The 23039-nt window shown below is 40.2% G+C and overlaps 1 protein-coding gene across 3 annotated transcripts; it reads right to left on the bottom strand.

Moving 5' to 3' along the window:
- Positions 1 to 1919: 1919 nt before the first annotated feature.
- c18h21orf91 (chromosome 18 C21orf91 homolog) lies at positions 1920 to 18707 on the bottom strand. 3 transcript variants are annotated; one of them, XM_061804098.1, is made up of 6 exons: positions 18555 to 18707; positions 17355 to 17892; positions 16459 to 16604; positions 4206 to 4712; positions 3981 to 4043; positions 1920 to 3897 (listed from the first exon to the last, which is right to left on the bottom strand). In XM_061804098.1, the coding sequence occupies exons 3-6, from the start codon at positions 16583 to 16585 to the stop codon at positions 3716 to 3718; spliced, it is 879 nt and encodes a 292-aa protein (XP_061660082.1). In that variant the 5' UTR covers positions 16586 to 16604; positions 17355 to 17892; positions 18555 to 18707; the 3' UTR covers positions 1920 to 3715. The 3 variants fall into 3 exon arrangements, with proteins under 3 accessions (XP_061660082.1, XP_061660083.1, XP_061660081.1); XM_061804099.1 differs by having other exon boundaries at positions 17355 to 17867; XM_061804097.1 differs by lacking the exon at positions 17355 to 17892 and having other exon boundaries at positions 1921 to 3897.
- Positions 18708 to 23039: the final 4332 nt, after the last annotated feature.

The raw sequence follows: 23039 nt of genomic DNA, 5'->3' as shown, positions 1-23039 counted from the left end.
TCCCCTGAGAACCACCCCAAAGTCACGGGAACCTCGTACGTACAGAATCAACGAGCGTGCATCTGGGGACATTGCCATTTTTCTTCAACCCACAATGTGCGACGGGATGCAGGCGACCTTAGTGAAGCAAATGTATTGTGACGTTTCATGCTATCAAGGACAAATTCAGGAACAAGCTAAATTCCACATTGGTCAAAACAAGGTTTAACCATCGTGCCGGTCACGGTTCATATTCTAGCTATAGTCAGTCGTAAGCAGGAACGGGAAATAACTGAAGATCTTGTTTTAAAGTGCGTGGAAAATTTATGCATGGATATAATATCCATCCATCCATTTTCTTCTCCGCTTAACCTCACAGGGGTCACGGGGAGTGCTGCAGCCTATATCAGCTGTCAACAGGCAGGAGGCGGGGGACACCCTGAACTGGTTGCCAGCCAATCGTTGGGCACATGGAGACAAACAGCCGCACTCACGACCACACCTAGGGGCAATTTAGAGTGTCCAATCAATGTTGCATGTTTTTGGAATGTGGGAGGAAACCCACGCAGCCACGGGGAGAACATGCAAACTCCACCCAGGCGGGTCCGGGATTGAACCCGGGACCTCAGAACTGTGAGGCCAACACTTTACCAGCTGAGACCACCGTGCCGCCCTGGATATAAAATAATAAGTTAAAACATATCAACTGATTTTTGATGGTTAAGCAAAGCTGCTAAATACCGCAATGCATACATACTTGACCATCAAAGTCTGAATAGCAAAATACTGTAATCCTTAGAAATAAGTTTGTTTGAAAATGATGGCTGTTACAGTGGCATCTGGTAATGCATATCATTCAAAATATGCAAGGTTATTCCAAACGTTTTCTTTAACCATAATAACATCTCATTGCTTTTTTTTTTTTACATCATCAATGCATAAAAAAAGTTGTCAAGAAAATGCTTTTTAAAAAAGAATAGAATAGGAAACAAAATGTAATTGACGATTGGTGACCCATTAAAAACCTGCAGACCTCAGAAAAGAATTAAAAAAAAAATTTTCTATCCACATCCTTATTCAGATATTCACTAAAATGCATCATCCATCTGCAAAGTTTTGCAGAAATTATTTTTGTGGTCCATTTCAATCTGCAGCTGCCTTCCTGTGTTCGCCACAAAGCAAAATAGCGCATATTTTCTCTCTTCACTCATTAAGTCTCCTATAATAGATGCAGTATATTATGTACATTATTATTATTATTATTTGTCCAGTCAAAAGAGGAGCTGTAACTGTGGAATTTGTCCACTAGATAGCAGCATACACATTCAGTTCATCTATCTATCCATCTATTTCACCCCAGCTCAGTTATCAGGCAGTGGGTCAGGGTTGAGCTGCTGGCCAGATGAGGCGGTTCGGGCATCTAGTTAGGATGCCACCTGGACGCCTCCCAGGTGAGGTGTTTCCAAGCACGTCGCACTAGGAAAGGTCTGGGGACGAGGCAGGACACATTGGAGAGACGATGGGCTCGGGAATGCCTCAGGATCCCCCGAAGAGCTGGACAAAGCGGCTGGAGAATGGGAAGTCTGGGATTTCCTACGAAAGTGACTGCCCCGTAATCTGGCCGCAGGTAGGCGGAGGACAATAAGTGGATGGAAAATTGACATGCAAGCTCCATACAGCCTGGGTCGGATTTGAACCCCGATCCTCAGAACTGAGGCCAACAATCTAACCATTTGCTCCACGTCCCACCCCAACCAAATATCCTTTTCAAATTTGACAAACTTAAGATAGAATATGAATGATCGTCAATTTTGGATTAAAAAATATATACTGTACATATAAAAATAGATGCTATTGGTACCACATGCATCAATGAAAACTCACCTTGCCAATGCAAAAATGTACCACCCTCAATATACTGTACAAAAAATAGTTTATTAAAAATGAAAAAGCACAAACTACATAAGCGCTGCGCACAGATTCACACAAAATAAATAGAAAGTAAAACAGATCTCATGACACAGCTTTGATCAAAAAAAAGTCAAATGGAAACAAAAGTTAATGGGTATACTTGAGTCTCCAGTTGAGAATTTCCATAAACAAAGGCAGATATGGATAGAGCCTTTTCTCTTCACGATATAAAAATACACAGCATCCAAAAACCAAAACCAACTTTTGACACACAGGCTACATTAAAATCATAAATCTTAAAAACACACAAAAATTTCATTTTAAGTGGAGCTCACCCCCCAAAAAGGGTCAAATAAACGGCATCTCTTACGAAGAGAGAGAAAAAGCAATACATTTAAAAAATATTTTAAACCGTGAATCTCATTCTCCAGCCCAGGGACCTCCAAAGAAGACAAATATTTGTATTAGATCCAACTTGTACATTATCTGCCTCTCTTGTGGAGTATTTTTATTTCATAAACTAAGCAAAACATTGCATCATGTATTAAATAAATATAAAATGCTCTCACAATTGTAACACTTCACCTGAACAAAAATGGGGAAAAAAAGCTCTCTTCCATCCATCCATCCATTTTCCATACTACTTAACTCTCACCAGGGTTGGGTGTGTGCTGTAGCTTATCCCAGCGCTCTGTGGGCGAGGCAGGGTACACCCTGGAGTTGTCGCCAGCCAATTGGAGGGCACATTTAAACAAACAACCATTTGTACTCACATTCACACCTACGGGCAATTTCAAATCTTCAATTAATTTACCAGACAAGCATTTGGTATGTGGGAGGAAACCGAAGTACCCGGAGAAAAACCACGCAGGCACGGAAACTCCACACGGGTGCGTCCGTCCGGCCGATTTGAATCCCTGTCCTCAGAACTACGAAGCAGATATGCTAACCAGTCAACCACCAGGTCACAAAGACAAACTCTTGGTAGGTTGAAATAAGAAAATAATACTCTGTGGAATTTATGTTAAAAATTTTAGTACAATTGAAACAATTCAGTGTTGCAACATCTGTTAATGGTGGATGAAGTTCAATCGTGAGGCAGAGTTCGGGTGGACTTTTGGTTTGACAATTAGATATTGTTGACATTTCCTCATACTAAAGCAATACTTTTTTCAGAGTTTGCGAGAATAGGTATTTGGATGGGATACCCCGACAGGTTCTTTTGTAAAGGCTTAGTCTATCTGTTCTTCCTTTGGCTGTGTTTGGGACACCTGTGCTTTTGTTCAGGACTATACTTAAATCATCTTCTTGCATAATGTAAGGTCCTTTATGATACAGTATCATTGTGTTATCGTCACATACAGCGTTTTTGTCCATGTAGACGTCATATAACAGACAGCAAAAAAGGCAGCTGAAATGCCCATGTGTGGCTTTCAAAAATGCAACCAAACTAGACACTTAAGTTGAGGAAGCACAGTGACAACTGATAATATAAATTCAAAGGCAGGTTTTACAATGCTGAGTGTGAAGATCTTAAACAGTAAAGAAAAAAAATATCTACATAAAATAATACTAAATAAAATAAAACCAAGTGCATTGAGAGAAATTGGGATTTTGAGTAGTCTGGGGGAAAATCAACTGTTTCCAAACCAACACGAATCCTCGCATTCTCACGACAAGTGTGAGGAGCGCCAAGCAAGCCCTTAATGCAGAGCTCATTGCTGTTCCCTCAGGAACTCGCCAATGAGGGCATTCCATTTCTCAGCCTTATTGCAGTAAATGTATAAAAGTATCCCAAAGATACGCATGTCGTGTGTGCACACTCTCACTCTACGGGGCCTCTGCCGCTGTTGCTGGTCCTGGTCTTGACCCCAGCCCTGCTAATGTGCAGCCAGGGCAGCTTGGCACAGTTCTTGAAGAGCTGCTCAATGGCTACATGACGTACGTGCAGCTCGGACGCCAGCGAGTCTTTCTCCTGCACGGCCGCGGTTAGCTCCTCAAACACCTCTGTGGAAGGAGGCACAGAAATTGATATAAATAGTTGATATAAACAGTTGATATAAATATATTTACAAGTTTCAACCACTTACTTTGAATTTTTGAGAGAAGCTCATTGTTCAAGTGATGGAGTTCATCCTCGCACATTTTAGTCACTAAGAAAAATAAAAACAGCTGGGATTAGAGTGTGTTTAGAAGAAATCTAACCAAATTGTGAATTGAATTTTTTTTATGTAAAACAGAAATGGTACCATACTGCACAGTCGAAAAATGTTATAGTTAGCTTTGCACTGTAGATAAATTCCACATCAGCTCACATTCATCTCTGCTGTGGCCCTGATGTTTGCGCTCAGTCTGCCCACCCACTGATGGTGGATTTCGGATGTTCAGCGCTTTCCTGCCGCCACTGGACCACACGTCCCCATGGCAGTTCTGGAGAATCCTTATTTCCTGGGCTGTGTGGCGTTCAAGCATCTCCATGGTGTATTCGGGTAGCCGAGTTGCACTCCCTGGTTCCCAGCAGGGAGCGTAGCGGGGCACCTGGGCTTCCGACTGAGGCAGCAGCTTGCGGTCACTCTGTTGGCTGTAACAGAGAAGCCTGGGGCCACGTCGGCAGAGGCCGTTGGAAGGGACATTGTCTTTGTTCTGGGCATACTGGATGATACGATTCAGTCTTTGGCTGAGGGCCAGTTTCATTCCCTCGTAGGCACTTCGGGAGACTTTGGAGTGTGACAGCTTCTGGTTGGCAATGAGGTGACATTTCTCAAAGCAATCTCTGTGGCCTCGTAGAGACTTTGAATGCAAAAGCGTGGCAGCAGGAACACCTGTAATCACACAAAGAATAAATACAACTCCTACATCAAGGTACAGAAGAACTGATAGGCAAAGGCCCAATTAATTAAATGTTTCTAAAAGATTATCCTGACTTGGGCTGGGGCCAATGATAGTTTTTAGTCGATTATTCAACAGATCATCCCACCGATTTTTTAAGTAATCACATAAAAATTATTTTGCATTTGCAAACAATACCAATGCAAAATATGCATGCGAGGTGCAGGTATTATTTTTGCTTACTTGGAGTCGCCATCCTCATGTTCTACTCTTTCATCTGTGACTTTGAATATGTGTGGCTTTAAAAGCTGGGACTGTATACTGTGTCTCCAAATTAGTCATTCACTACAATAAAAATGCAGACGAGAACAGTTGGCAACCACAATCATGCCGTCTCTCGCAGGTCTGGGTAAGGGGAGGACAACCACCATTGTTGGTGGAGCTGCTGTCGTGTGTGTGGTGAGCTGTGCTGGTCACCTCAAATGCGCCACACATTATAGGAGCATCTCTAATATTTGAAAAATCCCATTAGATCTTTAAAATCAGTACGTGTGTATTCCACTTTTAGACCGGGTATCAAAACAACACTCACACCTCGTGAAGTTAAACAGTACTCAACCACTCTGAGCTACCAATGTATAAAAATACTCACCAGTATAAATGGAAGCTAAAACTGTCAGGCTGACCCGTCTCAATCCCTCCGTTAAAGCTTCTTACAGCGTAGGGGATTAGTAAATGCAGCCTTTAGATTGCAGCCCGAATAGAAAGGCACAACTGCGATGCAAACAAAATCTGACAAAAGAGATTTAACAAAAAAAAAAAAAAAAAAAGTGAAACGGTCCTGTTTGCCACAGTGCTGAATGGTTTGTGTTTCAAAGCAAATGTATATATTTCATACACGCGGTAACACGATTTGTATGACATGATTAAACACATTTATAACAAAGTACATAAAATTAGGACAGTTTAGTACAGGTTTTCCTGAAAAAGAATGCTTTACACAAAAATTTCGAGATGATCAAGTTCTAAGAACTTGACATGCATTTTGGGCCCAGTCAAAACTTGTCATACTGTTAGCGGAATAATCAATGTCCAAGTATTTGTGACTTGTGGGACAAAACCTAATATAAACACAATATTCATTCTGACAATGACTTAAAGAAAAGGGAGAAAAGATAGCTGAATCTACATCGAGTTTCTGTTGAAGTATTTGGACAAATATGTATAAAGAGCTTATCTTGTGTCAGTGGAACGGCATCAAATATCATCCAAATTACAGTGTAACGGAAAGGCTTGTGAGGTCGCATCATTGAGAATTCAAAAGTTCAGCAAACACTAAATTAGCGTAGTTGTATCAATGCAAACTAAAACTAGCAAACAGTCCAACAGATTTTTGCCCTCTTGCATCACTTCTTCCTATTTCTTAAACAGTTAACTTGTAATGCCTTTATAACATGCTGCAAATTTTGTTTTGTTGTCATATCTGTGTCGGGACACTATTACATTATCAGTACACTCACTATAGTAGTCTTGTCAATCTGCGCCATTTCTATATCTGTTGAACAAAATTGACCACTCACGAAAACTGTTAAAAAAAAAGTTAAATTGTAGTTAAATCATACATATTCCATGAGAAAAACAGTGTTTCAAAATCTGAACAAGAGTTAATCAGCATGCCAGACAGGACTGTGTATAGCTTCCCGCTGTACAGTATGTGCAAAACCAATGACTTCTTTATTAACTGTTACAAAAGATACAGATTTCTAAAAAAAAAAGAATAACAGTTTTTCTTGAAAATGTTAGTGCTACTTGACCAAAATATATAACATTCTAGAGCAGCCATGGTAATGAGGGACACATGACTATTTACTAGAAGTGATTAATGGAGCTAAAGTGTGTATGGTTGAGTCGAAATTTTGGATCATTACACAAGACTGCATAGCTAAAAATTCTTAGCTTTGCATAGTTACAGTCTGACCCAAGTAACTCCTGGTCAGACCGTTATAAAGAATAGATTAATCTAGTGGAAAAGTCACAGAGAAGTCAGTATACTGCTATTTAAATGACCAATGACTGTGTAGATGTTTTACTGACAGCAGTCACTACAAAATCTTAGTCTATCACAAACACTAACCATTGTTAAGTGTGTGTGTGTGTGTGTGTGTGTGTGTGTGGGGTGGGGGGTTAATAGGCTCTTAAATCAGGGCACCACAGCACTAGCCAAATGTCTCAGTCCAGCTAAGCAGCTTAGCACAATTTACATTTTATGGTAGTGCACACACAGACTTCAAAGGAGGGGCCTGCACATTGTTCAGCTGCAACAGTAAGAGACATTGAGCACAAATGGCACCGATGACGTTAACTTGTACGAATGAATAAGGTTACTGACAGTTTGTTTAATACACAGGTTAACAATTCTCAGTGAAATTCCAATTTACTTGAACTGATTGCAATTTGAGATTTGGTCAAATTATGCCTAATGCCTGAATCAGACAAGACAAATTTGGTATCACATAATGGCACTACGCTAGACTACTGCCATAAAGTCCTGCCATGTATCTTGTCAGATCAAGCTGCTGGGGAAGGCGGGACCAGAAAACATGTTAATGCTACTGAACATGAATTTACCATAGCAAGAACAACAACAATCACGGTGGAAGAGGTGCTAGTGTTGACTGCAGCAATTTTTGTTTTGGGGGGAAAAAAGGACCAAAAAAATGTGGAAAGAGGTGTCATCCCTGCGTGCTGCAGAGAGGATTCTTCGGGCTGTCGATTCTTCAAGGAGAGATGGGGGTAATGTTCACGTAATTTTAATACAGTAAGCAAGCAGGCAACATAATGCTGTCATCAGATAGATAATTATGCTGGTATTCTGTCCAAGTGAGGTGAGGTACCGCTGGAAAACACAATCCTACTGGTCTGAAGCATGGGTTCTTGCTGATATGTCACAAAAATGGAAGCTATCCATTAAAAAAAAAAATAATAAAAAAATCAATCAAATATTAGTCCTGTTTTGGCATCACAGGGCTTACCTAACGCCAAATTGTTAATTGTAGATAGTGTCGCGGTATAAGAAGTTTTGTCGTTTCAAACATCATATGTCAGGCCCGATTAGGAAAAAAAGTCTGCAATGGCAAATTGGGCCAATAACGGGGCTAAAATTTTGTAGTCTGATTAAGGCATAACTCCGCGAAAGTAGTTGGCAAAGATGCTCCTTTTCACCTTAAACAGTGAAGATTCGCTTCTCGCTACATACCAAGTGGTACAAGACGATTGGTAAGAGGGGACAACTAAGTTTGCAGTTCTGTACAACTCATAAATTCTGGATCATATTAATTATATATATACAAAATAGAGGTGCTTGTATTCATGGTGATGATCCAAGGCAGAAAAATTACAATTGCAGAATACTCCTGAGGTGTGTCAACTTTTGACAACTACGTAGGTCCACTCATCATTACTAGGCTTTACAAAACCAGGATTTTTGGGGCCGATCGGCGAGTTTAAAAAAAACAGTTAACCGATCATTAAGCCAATCACAATTTACTGTTACTGTATATACTTGTGTGCTTAATTGTTCAAAAAAATATGTAGACAATAAACAATGTATCTTTATTAGAGATCAAAGTGGGGTTTTGTGAAAATTCCTGAAAATACAAATGTGAGCACTAGGGGGATATGGGGGCATGCCCCCCCCATGAATTTTTTTTAAAAATGGATGGCTGTTGTGCATTCTGGCGATATCTGTGAACAAAAGTCAGACAAAAATTGAAAGTAAAATTTCTAAGTCCTGACCCAAAACAAAAAAAATTGGGCAGAAGTTCCCCAAGGGCCAAGCCCAAAAATTTTTTGCCCCCATCACTGGATAGCACAAAATCACATTTGTCATTAAAGTATGCTTAAAATATGCCATCTTATCTCAAGACAAATGAATTAAGTGAACTATTCAGTAAAAAGACATCTAAAATTGTCATTTTTCCCCACATCATACATATTATAGTCGAGATATAGAATATACACGAAAATATATACTAGAATTTCTCCACCATACAGCAAAACATGTTAAAGAAGTTGATCTGTAGTAATTACTATTAACGTTTAAGTCTCAAACTTACGTCGCGTTGTACTGATACACTCGACTACATTGCTCACTATTTTAGATATAGATCTAGTAATACTAATAGTATAATCAGTTGCCTTTTTTGATGTATTTCAAATGTAAGTGACTGCGGGTGTGTGTGTGTGTGTGTGTGTATATATATATATATATATATATATATATTATATATATATATACATACACACACACACACACACACACACCCGCAGTCACTTACATTTGAAAAAATGTACGGGTGTGATCAGTCATGCTCACAAAGTTGCGAGTGTGATTAGGGATGGCCTTAAAATAACTTACTGGATTAATATAACAACTGTAAATTAAAAATAAAATAAACAAATACATAAATAAAATAGAAAACTAAAATTTAAAACTCAGAAAAGATCATTTCAACTGATATTAGTAGAACATGATATAAAACGGTATTTAAAATTTTTCATCAATAAAAATTCTTGATCTGACAAACTATCTGAATAAAAGTTAAATGCACTGGCCTGTCAAGGAATAATACTCGCAATGTTTTGAAAATGTTGAAAGTTTAGTTTAACATAATCGGCGTTCGTGGCAACAAGGAAGCGATACATTGGAATAAACATTCCTTTCGGCAATCCTGACATATTGTTGGGGGGGGGGGGGGGCACGCATTGCGGGACTGCGGTAAATAGGAGGCCGGCTTGCTAGAACGCGCCTTTATGTGCATCCGCTTGACGTATTGGCCACACCTAAATCAAGCGACGAGGTGGATGATAGTCTAACGTGTCTTTTTTTCTTTTTTTTTTTGGGGGGGGGGGACGCCGTCACACTGCCTCGCAATCGACACAATGAGAACCCCTGGTGTAACTGAATTTCCTTTGACATGGCTAATGATGTTGATGACTTTCGACGTAAATGCGCTCGCAGCATGTGAAGCAGCTCTGAAACATGCGCTTTCGTACATGCTCCATACATGTTCAGTACAGTTAACTTGCATTTCCTGTTTCCGGGTGAATCGCGGTTGTTTTGGAGCATGCTTATTTAGTTCAGAACATTTATGAAATAAACACGTAAATTAATGTCAAGACCACACAAAATAAAGGACGTCTTGAGAGAATGCGAGGGGAGGGGCGTTATTCTTACTAGTGTTAGTGCCTCAACGTGGCTGTGCTCGTGAAAGCAAAACAACGAACTCAAACGCATGTTCGTTCAATGTTGTCAACTAATGTCCGGATTAATTTTAGGCAATTTTCCCTCAATTTTCCAGAACAATTTTCATGAAAATTTAAAAATTCGGAATTCCGGGAAAATCCGGAGGACTTTCATCACTGCTTTATTAATCTATTTATGTGAGTGAAATATAGACAGAGAACAAATTAATGGTCTTCTATTAGATGTCAGTAAGTACATACAGAAATTAACGCATCCACTTTTTAATGATTTTTTTTTTTTTTTTTGCGATGGTGTGCGGTGAGATTTTTCCGTTGTAAAGTACCGGAATGTGCCTTGGCTCCAAAAAGGTTGGAATTTCTTGCTCTAGTCAGCTTGTTTTCAAAAGAACCACAGCATGTTTACAAACAACCACCAGTGGTAGCCCTGGGTTGCTAGGCTACGTAACAGGCCAATCAAACCAGTGTAAAATCTAATAATTACTGGATGCCCATTAAAAGTCTAGATAAGAGTAGATTAAACACAAATCACTCGTTGAAGCCATCAACGATGATGGTGATTATTTATGGTTATTCTTTGACAAAATAAAATTTGATTAAATAGATGAATAATAAAATAAAAAAATAAATAAAACAATAAATAAAATAGATGACTGTACTTTCCCTGTAGCTCAGTGGTTAGAGCACTGGTTTGGTAAACCAGGGGTTGTGGGCTCGTATCCCACTGGGGCCTCCACTCCCTGAGAAGGGTTGCTTGTGAATGGTCTTTGCAGTCACCTATATTACGAATACTTTTAAGGTGACCTTTACAAAAGAACATCCGGCGCAGTTGAAAATTATGTTTGCTTATTTTCTGTCCCATCCAGAAAGGAACAATAACGTGAACAATAATATTGAGGAACATATTTAAAAAAATAATAATAATAATAATTTGAGTTATTCACAATGATTAAAACAAAACTTGGTACTGTGATTCCAAAATTGCAGTCATTTTCTTTCTAGCACAAGTTTTTTCTCCACAGCTTACCCACCAGATAAGTAAAATTCCACTGATTACAGGAGTAAGACTTGACAGCTGATTACTTATCTACAACTACTTGTTTGTGCAGTCACCATTGAGAAGGTGCAGTGAGAGGTGTGTACAGCTCTCAATAGATTAGTACTATAAATATCTGTAAACAGAAAGCTATCATAGTATGACTTGATTGGATTTGTGCTGGCTTTTCTATGAACCTTGTAACCATGGGCATACAGTTGTAAGTTCTATCTCGTTTTATGCTGCTTTTTTAGTTTTCATAGCTTGGAACAATTCCAATGCTTTATTTACATGTGTATATATTGTTGTACATTTTCTCATGTTCAAAAAAACTTGACATGATAAAGAAGAGATTAGTTTTGGATTCCACAGACAAAAATGAGTTAAAAACAGCTGTCGGACCTAACTCACCAAAGATTCCCAGTAGAATTCATTATCACTCCCAGCAAAAAAAAATCCATCCATTTTCTGAGCCACTTATCTTCACGAGGTCACTTCACGAGAGGGCCGGAGCCCATACAGCTATCATCAGGCAGGGGGCGGAGTACACCCTGAACTGGTTGCAAGCCAATACCATGGAACATAGAGACGAACAACAGTCGCACTCACAATCACACGTACGGGCAATTTAGAGTCTTCAATGAATGCATGTTTTTTAGATGTGGGGAAAAAAAACCCAAGCAGGCACGGGGAGAACATGCTAACACCACATAGGCGGGCGGGCCCGGGATTTGAACCCCAAACTTCAGAACTGTGAGCCCAACGCTCTAACCACCTGAAGAAAAGTTAAATGCACTGCCCTGTCAAGGAATAAACACAAACGGCCTATACCTGCAATGTTTTGAAAATGCTGAAAGTTTAGTTCAACATAATCGCCGTTAGTGGCAACAAGCTAGCGATACATTGTAACAAACATTCCTGTCGGCAATCGTGATATATTGCTACAATCTATCGTATTTTACGGTGGTATATATTGGCAATCCATTGATGAAAGATAGCAGTAGATTATCTATATCTTCCTAAAGCATGTAGAGGGGAAAAGTTTTCAACTTCAAGATAACACGTACCACGCGAAAATAACCGTTTGAACTTAGATCAAGTCAAAGTAAATCACAATCTCATACTTAGTATAGTTAGCGGGGCAGGGGGATGCACACGCGCACATCGCCACGACGGACGTAAATAGGAGGCCGGCTTGCTAGAACGCGCTTTATGTGCATGCATTCGACGTATTGGCCAAATATATACTGGATCTTATAACACGATATGAGTTCCACAAGTCCTTACGTTTTTTGTTTTGTTATACTTTGAGACCACAGTGGCTGCCTTGTTCTCTGTTGCGCTGACGCTTCAGGCCATGTACTCGCCATAGCTCACATGGTGCAGTGAAACAAAAGTGTTTCTCACAGTTGGAAATTTCTATTGAAGAACAGGCTTGTAGTTGGAAACCACTGGTATGGTGTTATTTCTAAAGGAACAGGTTAAATAGGCCAAAGCAGTCTCCACAGGAAAAACCTACTTGGATCTTCAACAATGCTCAGAACTAAAGTGAAACCAATCTTTTTCTTCGGTAGAGTCTGTACAACGAAATACAGAATAGCAATGCAAATTTATGTCTAGCGCATTTTATACACCAGGTAACTCAATGTGCTTTACATGATTAAAAGCATTAAATACAAACAAAAAACATTTTCACCATCCATCCATTTTCTGAGCCGCTTATCCTCACAAGGGACATGAGACATTTAAAACTGAGGAAAAATGAAAAGTACAATTAAAACTGGAAAGTGCATGAAATATTGAAAAATGTTTAATACTGTACTCCAAAAACCACAAGAAGAGAGTTTTTAACTTGGATTCACGACACTTCTGTTGGCACAACTTATTCCATTTGTGTGCAGCATAATTGCTAAATACTGCTTCACCATGTTTGCTTTGGACTCTGCACTCCACTATTTGACCTGTCGATCTCAGAGCCTTGCTGCTGGGTTGATATTCCATTTGCATTTCTTTCATGTATTAAGGACCTAAACAGTTTTGTAATTTATAGACCAGTAAGAGAACTTTAAAATAAATTCTAAAGCTACCTGGAGGCCAGTGTAAAACTTTAGAATTGGACTTATACGCTCTGAGTTTTTTGTTCTGGTCACAACCAAAGTTTAGCAGGCCGTATTAACAATCCTAACGGGCCGTGTACGGCACGTGGGACGTAGTTTGCCCATCTCTGGTCGACAGCTTGCTAAAATGGAAGCGTCCAGCGGTGTTTCTTTTTTTTTTTTTTTTAAGAAAAGTCTTAATGGCGCTACTTTAAGTCTTTGGGACGGGTCTTTGGCACCAGACTGTAGTGAGCAATTGATTATTTGCTGCAAATCAGCTATCACAGACTTCACAATAGTTTTTGAAAAAGTCAGATGATATTGAGTCAAGACAACTTGTTGATGGTTTCAGCTGCTGAACCGTTTTCTCTACAGTTTTTTGGTCAAGTGGATCACATTTTGACATTGTAATAGACACTGCAGATATTGTCGTCATTCAGATCAATTTTTCCCTTTGTGGCTACAGATATATCATTTTATCAGTATGCTGAAATATACACATTTTGATGGCCAAAAGAAACGGGAGAAATCTTGACTTATAAACTGTGACAGAGCTTAAACAGTGATGCAATGGAGCATGGTGTTGACATGGAACTTATTCATGGATCTTGCTGAGGTGACGTATCAGTGCAAGTTAAACCACTGTGCACATCGCATCAACATGTCTCAACAGGGAGTGTGATGAGGGTGTGGGTGGAACTAACACGTTGAGTAAAAGTTCAGGTTCAAACAAAGGAACTATCCTGAATCAGAGTACCTTTTTTAGCTACCGGTTATTAGAAACAACATAAATATGTAAAGTCAATACACTACTGGTGCTCCTAAGCCCCATTTGCAGTGCTTGCAAACACCAACCTGTGTTTAATTCAAATGGCACTGACACTGACTGTTGACACATATCTAATGATCAGATCACTGTATACAGTTGTGCTACGTCTGTTTTTCTTGGCATAAAACTCAATTGTTGCGTGCACAATATCTTTTGCAGTGACGAGGGGACAGCTGAGTGATGCTTCCAAACAGTTTTATCGTAAATGTTATTTTTGCTCCCTGTATTTAAAAATCCACCCAAAAATAGCTTTTTGTATTTTCTGCATTGCCAGTGTATTCATCCTTAATGAGGATGAATTGGTGGATTGATGAGAGTGCCAATGTGGACTTTTAGCATGACACACCGTCTTATGCTGCCCAATTTGATTGACTGGATTAAAAAATTCATTAATTTTGCTTCGTCACCTTTTTGGTATAATCAGGAAGTTTGCCAAGTGATTTTTGAAGCTGTTGAACTGACAGCAGAGATGTACTCCGGTTGATGGCTAGAGGAATATTTTTTTCTTTCGATGACAATTTGAACTTGCTCTGGGTTCGATCTGTTTACCAGTGTCAGCTCGTTCGTTTTTTCCTCTGTTTTGGGGCTTTCCCCCTTCTCATTGCATGGTTGAAGCTCGGTGGCGGGATCAATAATGGCATGAAGCACCGGTTTGATGCGTGAAAGGCTTTATTGGCTCCTTTGAATACTACTCTTCCACGGCCGACATCACTAAATTTTTACTTTACTCACTCCCACCTGCACGCGCTCTTTTTCTCCTTCTCACTTTTTTTTCTTCACCGCAAACGCCTGCACAGTCCCATCTCACCCACATATAAACGCACACGATGGCACTATTTGATCTTTAATGTCCATATCACGTGACGTGTAAGTGAACTGAACGGTAGTTAGCATTTTTTACTCACTAAAATGGTCATTCCTAGCATGCTAGCAATGACAGCTGCTACGATTTGTCTGCAAGTCAGATGCAGTTCTCAAAAAAGCCATATGTGGCTCCCAACTCAGAGTTCATGTTGTCCTGGCGCCTATCCCAGCCGATTCCGGGCAAGAGGTGGGGTAGAACCTGAACTGCTTGCCCACTGAGTCACAGAGAGAACTTGCAAAACCCACACAGGTGTGGACGAATTTGAACTCAGGACCTCAGAACTGTGAGACAGATGTGTTCATCAGTCGTCCACCATGCCGCCTATAAATCTTTCATGCATATGTATTTAGTTCACTTCGGCCTGCTAATAAAAAGAATATTCTACAATTCTGGGAACAGTTAATCAGCGTCCAGAAATAGGCCTTGAGAGATACTGACGATCAGAGCGAAAAGAGATTATAATCCCTTCGGATTGCACATTTTTTACTTCTTCAAACTCATTAAGAGAGGAGACATCAAACACTCCCTGTTGAGTTTGAGTGGCACATCAAACGGTTGAACGTGTGTGTTTGTAGAGGATTTAAGCTTTCAGGGACATGACACTTATCTCAATGCACGGCCAGGCTTACTCAGGCGAATTAAAGACGGTTGACAAAGACAACCAGATAAGAACTCAACAAACCTTTTGAATTCATGAAGTGCTAACACAGACACTGAGTCACAAATGATATTTGGAGATGGTCTTGTATTAGAGCTTACAAGAGTGGAAAATGTGAAAATGTCTACGTACACTATATTGCCAAATGTATTTGCTCACCTGCCTTGACTCACATATTAAGTGACATCCCAGTCTGAATCAATTTGTTTAATATGATAACAGTCTACTCTTTGCAGCTGAAACAGCTTCAATGCTTGGGGGAAGGTTTTCAACAATGTTTAATTTTTGGCCATTCTTCCAGGAGCACATTGGTGAGGTCACACACTGATGATGGATGAGAAGGCCTGGCTCACTATCCACTCGAAATTAACCCAAAGGTGATCCATTGGGTTGAAGGCAGAGGTGTCAAGTTCATCCATACAAAATTCTCTTATCCATAGCTTGTGACAACGTGTGACAGCAGTCGCGTGATTCGGTGACTGTTGAGTGTCCAAGGGAATCAAAAAGCATCATATGTGTAAAATAAAATAAATAAATAGATAAATTTACATCCCTCCTAGCCAAAGGGATGTAAGGAAGATGCTACGCGATAGCCAATGGGAAAGCAGCTCTATTGCACCGCACAAACCAAGATACAGGATGTTTACATACGATGGAATTTCAGGAATCCAGAACCTATCTTTTCCTTTCGTATCCCAAATTTCCTTTGTAACTAGAGGAGGCGTTTTGTAACCTGAATTTTTTGTTACGAGACACGTTCGTATGTAGAGGTCGCACTGTAAATTTACTTGAACACGCTTTTCTACCTTGAAGAAGAGTTTATGATCTTAGAACTGCAGAGGGGGGGACCAATGTCATATTAAACCCTATAGATTAACAATGGGATGCGACTAAAAGTCATACCTGAGTCAAGGTAGGTGATAGCATACTTTTATGTCTATGAATACAGTTGATATTTACAATGATATACACACAAAACAATCATCGTCCTACCTTCAATGCTGAGTTCAAAGCAGACATGGCAGAAAGATAAGGTCCCTGTATCGGTCTCCAGCTTGCAGACACTGCAGATATTGTCGTCATTCAGATCAATGTTCACAAACTGCTCCTCCTCATCCATGGCGCTTCCGGCGACAAAGCTGTGAAATGGATCACTTGGCTCAGTACAAGAAGCTTGCAAAATGTTCTTTTTTTTTTTTGTTTGCATAATTGTAGAAAATCCTCTTTTGTTTTGTGAGGACCAATACAGTAAATGGTTATAGATAAGTGTATATAAAGTTGAAAGAAAGTCTATGAGAGTCTTTCCATTTTTTTTTTATTGACACCTCTCATGTAACATATTTCAACAATATTTAATTGGCTGTAATTTAGATTGTTGTAATTCAATTAAATCAAACTTTGAACTGTGCGACTTGAGAGTAAAAAAAACATTGGAATGGTGTCCATTTAATCCATTCATTTTTTAGCGCGCTTATCTTCATTAAACTCACAGATGAGCTGTTTTTGGTCTAGAGTTGGTGTAGTACACCTGGATTGGTTGTCAGCCATTCGCTGGGCACATATATAACTTTTCACGCTCACAATTAGTAATTCAAAATCAAATTTTCACAGAAAACGTTAATTATCCAGAGAAATGAGTGAAAATGTACACTATGCTCCATTTTATTCATTGTTTTTAAGATAAAACACATTGTCACAATATATTGAGGGAGATGCTATATTAGGATCGTGTGACCACCAATGAGTGCAACGCTGAAGCCAATTTGACCACTAGCGTTCTTCACTCAGAACAGGAATAGCAAAGCTTTTCTTACTCAAGGGCGAAATGTGGGATTAAAAGCAAAAAGGTTGGCCAGAAATAGTCACTGATGGTGTAGTAGTGCACAAACCTGACTTGTGTGCGGGCCGCGTGGAATCAATTCCTGCTCAGTGATGGTGTTGACAGGTGCCTTGTGACTGACTGCCGACCAGTTCAGGGGTGTAGTCCACATATCACCCGAAGTTAGCTGGGATATGCTCCAGCACTCCTGTGACCCATGTGACGTTATGTGGCTTGGAAAATGGATGGATAAAAGGTTGGCCAGGTGGGTGAAGTAAAACAGATAAATATGAAGGGAATTTTTGGTTTTTTTTTTATAGCTCTAATTTTTATTGGGTTTACATTTGAGCGTAGCCTAGAGAATGGAAAATTCAAAACAACAAACCTCAGAGATATGTGGCAGATGTGGTAAATAAAGACATAAATGTAAGTAATCTATTTTAATAAAAAGATAGTTATTAATTTGTATTTTACTTATGATTCCATTCATCCACCTTCCAGGCCGCTTATCTTCACAAGGGTATGCGGGAGTGCTGTAGTCTGTCCCAGACAACTTCGGACAAAAGGCGGTCAACAACCTGAACTGGTCGCCAGTCAGACACAGGGCACTGATTATGTAACATAATTAGGTAATTATTAAATCAGAATCAATTAAGTCGACAATAGTCCAATACAAATGAATGTATTCATTTTCACAGTAATGCTTTTTCATTTAGTAAAGTGTTGAATGATAACAATGAAAAAAAAAATACATTTCAATTAATGAATTTGAAAAAAGGCAAAATTAATGCAACAGGCTTCTTCATGGGCCGGGTTGAAAAACGGGCCAAAATAAAACAAAAGAAAAAGAAAAAAAAAAAAAAATCAAGAGTTGACCAAGCATGTACAACATACTTTCAAACTTTCGCGACACTAAAATAATAGCAATAAAAAGTTTAGCCTCTGTCGTAACACAATTCCATACTTTCATTCCGGTTGGTTGTTTCAAGGAATGCTCCACGTTACGTTTTTAAATAGTGATCATGAACAACGAAACGAGTACGTTGGTCATGTTAATCAACATCACGTCAAACTGTAAGATGGTAGTTGGTTAGTGAATAAACACAATTGTTTATTGTTTTTTTTTTTTATGTGCCCATATGGTTGAGACAAATTCTAGCTAACCATAAATGAAGCTAGTAACACTAGCTAAACTAGCACCTCCCCGAGTGGTTTCATCTGGATGTTTCGTGACCGTTATTCGACGTTGACGAGCAAAACCAGGACTTACCCAGCAAGTGTCGCCAACTCCCCGGCTTATCTTTCAGGGACTGTTCTTGGACTTGTCGCTTTCGTCGGGCCACACGACGGTTGCCTTTCGCTCGGGAAGGAACCCAAACAATCCCGATCACGAGCACGGCAAATCCCAAAACACTTCGCGGAAACAAACCTCCTGCCTCCCACCGGAATGGTCCACTAGTTGAGCTCAAGGGGTGAAAGACAAACAAAGTTTCTCCACAACAAGCTTTAACCCCGGTAAATTTAAAAACAATGCCTACAGACACGATGCATAACCTACATACGAACATACAGATGGATTTGTTTTACTTTACTAACTGTCCCTTATTACAATTACTTTTAATACACCCCCACAACTGCAGTATGTTATGGCGTCCAGCCGCCGTCAAGTTTACATGTTTCCATACATGCTGAGGGGGATTGACCGTTAAGCTACATTGTAATAATAATATTATTAATAATATTCACAACAACAACAATAATAATAATAATAATGACTTATTTATCACGCTTAGTAGATGATGGTTCTTTTCATGATACGGGATTATGTGTCTCTTAAAGTAGCACAACTTTATTCTCTGTTGAAAATAGATGATTACATTGTTACACGATTATTTCTATTTGCTAAATGCCAGAAAAACAACAGAAGTATTTTTTTTTAAACACAAGTTTTCATTGCGTTCAGTCAGTCCAGATGTTTACATGTGTTCCATGAGTATTTTCATTAGTACGACTGCCTTTGAACTATGTGACTTGGTTCAAACATTTTGGATTTGTTTTGGTTTATATCTTCATGGTGCCATCGATTTTGTGAAGTACATAATACCGCCCTCCACCCCCCCCCCCAAAAAAAAAAAAAAAAAAACATGATCCTGCCACCCTCATACTTCAAAGTTGTGATGGTGTTCTCAGACTTGTAAGGATCTGTGTTTATCCATCAAACGTAACGATGCTTATTATGGCCAGACCAGACAGTTTCATTTGATTTTCACCAGACCACAGCACGTCCCCAGAAGAACAGAGGAACAACAAGGCGATCTACCTACAAAGTGTTTGCGTCATCTCGTGGTTGGAAATGACCATTGCAGACACCTTTTTGTTTACAAAAACACAAACGTCTCCGCAAGAAAACACACGAGAGTATGTGACTATAAAGTTTGAGCACAATAACGTTTAGTATAACTTTCAACAACAGGACAAAATATATTAAATGTTAGACGAGACTGAGCCAGGCTGGCACTCCAAAGAGCCAAAAATTTGCATACAGGGCCTTTAAAATATGATCCCATTAAATTTAAAGGTTTCTGTCGCGCGTATTATTGAATGTTACACTCATAAAAGCTCAAATCTTGTCTCAATGTGCTCAAGCGAACAAAACACCTGCTCAGGGCCTCGTGACCACTAGGGGGCATCCTAAAGCAATTAACAGTCTTCTTCTGTTGACTGTAATTTTATTTAGGGGAAGAACAGATTACTGTAAGAAAAAGGTAAATGTTTGGATTAAGGGTTACAAGGTTTATTTACATTATTTTCAACTAAAGCATCTGAAAATGTTCAACAGATTTGAAACCATTTTTTTTTGTTACCTTCTTTTAGGCACCTATACTCAGCTCCAGCATTATTTGACTATTTGCTTGAGGTTTTTTTTTTTCAATGATTATATTCAACACTGTGCTTTTGTACATTTTACCATTTACCACTTACTTTGTATCATTCGTAAAGGAACACAGTCAGCTCTTGTAGTGTGTGTGGAGGGGGGGGGGTGCGTGCGTGGGTGTGCTACAAAATCCGTAATGAATACCCAAATTGTTCAACAACAACAAATAATAATAATTACAGTCAACCTGACAATGTAACAAGACTCATTTGTACCGAACAACAGCGAGAATTCAAAAAGAAGTCATCTTCTAACTGGGCTTTTGTGGAACTGCACGGCACAAATCTAGCCCGCCGCCTCCTCCGTAACCCCGGCGCCCAGGTGATTTCTTCTTTTGAATTCCCAGGGTGTCCAAGTGATGAATGCACGCCCCCCTGTTGTGTTGGCAAAGTGCACCATGAGCTGGCTAGAGGTGCTTGTGTTGACACAGTATGAGCACACTGTTTACCCTGCGCTGACATCATTGGGCCTCTTCCCACACCCTGCGTGGACTTTATCCTCACACCTTTCAGTTCAAAAACATCCCCGGGAATCATTTGCCGTCACGGGGGACATCATTTTCAATCATCATTTTGCTTAGTTTGCCAAAATGAAACTCAAATTGTCAGCGTGCAAGCATCAGGAAGCAGGCCGATAAATTGTGTTTTCCGTCAACGGCGAGTGAGCGCGGCCATGTCGGTGCGCTCACCTGGAGGAGACCTTGCACATGTTGCCGCATGCCTTGTGTCTTCGGAGGTCTTGCTTGGCTTGTTCCGTGAGGTTCCAACAAATGAAAAGGGGGGGGGGGGAGAGAGTGGGGAAGGAAACAACTCACTGCATTTACTAGGGTGACATGCTGATATAGTTTGCTTTACGGCCTTCTCTTTTAAATACTGTGCAAGCAATTGCATGTAATTTGTATTTTTAAAAAAAGCATTTAAAGAGGACACAATGCGGAAAATTTACTTTTCAATTGGATCTCTGCCCATAGTTGTCGTCTCTTGAGTGTCTGCCCACCCATTAAAGGGCCACTGTCATGAAATGCATGATTTTTAGGATGTTATTAATGGAAAAAAAAAACAGTAGTCAACATGGACCCATGCGTTTTTCATCACAAAATATGATTTTCACATATCCACCTATTTGTAACTCCCGCCATGAAAATCCCCTCGAGGGATTTGTTTTCGAGAAGAAGCAGGAAGTGATGTACAATGGCAGGACCGCCCTCAAGTGGACTAGTTTGTTTCTATTAGTTTTTACTTCCGGGAAGGTAGCTCGTTGTTCCTTCATCTTGGCCAAAATGCCAGCTCGTTGCATTGCTGGACATTCCTTGAACACTCGGGAGGATGGATTCACCCTTCATGAATTTGCAAGAGACCCGGTTCGTCGTGAAAAATGGATTGCACAGGTGGAAAGGACGAGAGCTTCGTGGGTTCCAAATGACTGGTGGATGTGTATACAGCTACTAAAATCAATAATAGTTTTGGGGCGCACCACGTAATGTAACAAAAGATCCGCGTACGTATGACAGGGGTGGGCGCTAAACGTGTCGATGTGCGCGTCGGACGGCTTCCGCGTCGGCTCGCCAATGAAGGCTGCCGCGTCGTGACTCGCGGACGAGCACGGATTCGGCCAGGCTGGCTCATATGCCTTCCGCCGGTCATGGCTACAGCTGGGTTGGCTCATCACGGTGTCGAGCCAGGCCGCTTTACAGTGTCGTCATCGCACGCGGCTGACTGCGCCATTCCCGACAGGGTTGTTCATAGCCACTGCCGTCATCCGCGATGATGGCGGCATCGATAAACAATTGTTTATGGCGCACTCAGCTGCGAGCGACGACAACGCCGTAAAGCGGCCAGGCTCGGTGTCATGATAAGCCACCTCGCCGGCCTCGTCGGCCGGGGTGGCTCATCGCAGCACCAGGCCGCGATGGCTCATCGCCGCCGCGGAAGTGGATCGGACGGGAGGCGGTTTGGCCATGATTGCATATCATCTGAATATGGCTCGAAACAATGGTGTAATATTGGCCCGGTAATATTCACTCAGTTGTGTGGTGTTCTCCTTTTCAAAAAGAGCTTCCGTGTCAGAAGGGGCGTGTTCGTTTGCCATAGTAGGGTGCACCGCGTGTTTTCATTGGCGAATATTCGGGCGACGTCACAGACAGGGGATGCAGTCAATATGGCGACCACTTGGATGTCGTCGAATGACACTTGCGCAACTTTGCGCATGGATGACGAGCTCTATGCTCATATTTTTTTTTCGTGTAGACATTCAAGTGAATGTTACACGTATTTTTCATTACAATATCTATTTTAGAATGTTTATAGGGATGACACTTCACCTTTAAATGTGAAATTTAACAGCCGACTAAATCTTTTGTTTTACTACATCATTCCTAAAATCCGTCCATTAGCAAGCCATTTTGAATTGTGATGTCACAGTTGGACTCCTTTAAATCGTACTGCCATACACCAAGTTTCTCCGTCCGTGACTTCACAGTTCGTGAAGAACAAGAAGCAGTATTTGTTGCATACTCCACATGCAGGTGCTGCCTCCATGAGTGAAAATAAAAAAAAAAATCATTTTTACTTTGATTGTTTATTTGGATGGAACGAACTACATTAAAAAAAAAAAAAAAAAAAAAACATATACTGAACATCGTGCATCCTGTTTTTATTTCCCTTCCATTGAAGAGCAGTTGTGTTATTTAACCAGTCCTGGATCTTCTGCAGGGCGCCTACTAGACAAGATGTCCTTGATGCTTTTGCCTGGGGCTACGATGACTGGGTTCAGCGTATGTTCTGAAGCAATGAATCACTTTGAGACAATTGTCCTAAAATG

Source organism: Syngnathoides biaculeatus, chromosome 18 (genome assembly GCF_019802595.1).
Source record: "Syngnathoides biaculeatus isolate LvHL_M chromosome 18, ASM1980259v1, whole genome shotgun sequence".
NCBI classification, from domain to species: domain Eukaryota; kingdom Metazoa; phylum Chordata; class Actinopteri; order Syngnathiformes; family Syngnathidae; genus Syngnathoides; species Syngnathoides biaculeatus.
This window is presented reverse-complemented; position numbering and strand designations above follow the sequence as displayed.

Excerpts from the sequence above, each read along its gene's own strand:
- c18h21orf91 (XM_061804098.1), bottom strand. The coding sequence starts at position 16,585 with ATGGATGAGGAGGAGCAGTTTGTGAACATTGATCTGAATGACGACAAT. Across the intron at positions 4,713-16,458 it reads CTTTGAACTCAGCATTGAAG|GTGTTCCTGCTGCCACGCTT; the intron begins GTAGGACGATGA and ends GTGTGATTACAG. Across the intron at positions 4,044-4,205 it reads GGGCCACAGCAGAGATGAAT|TGACTAAAATGTGCGAGGAT; the intron begins GTGAGCTGATGT and ends TATTTTTCTTAG.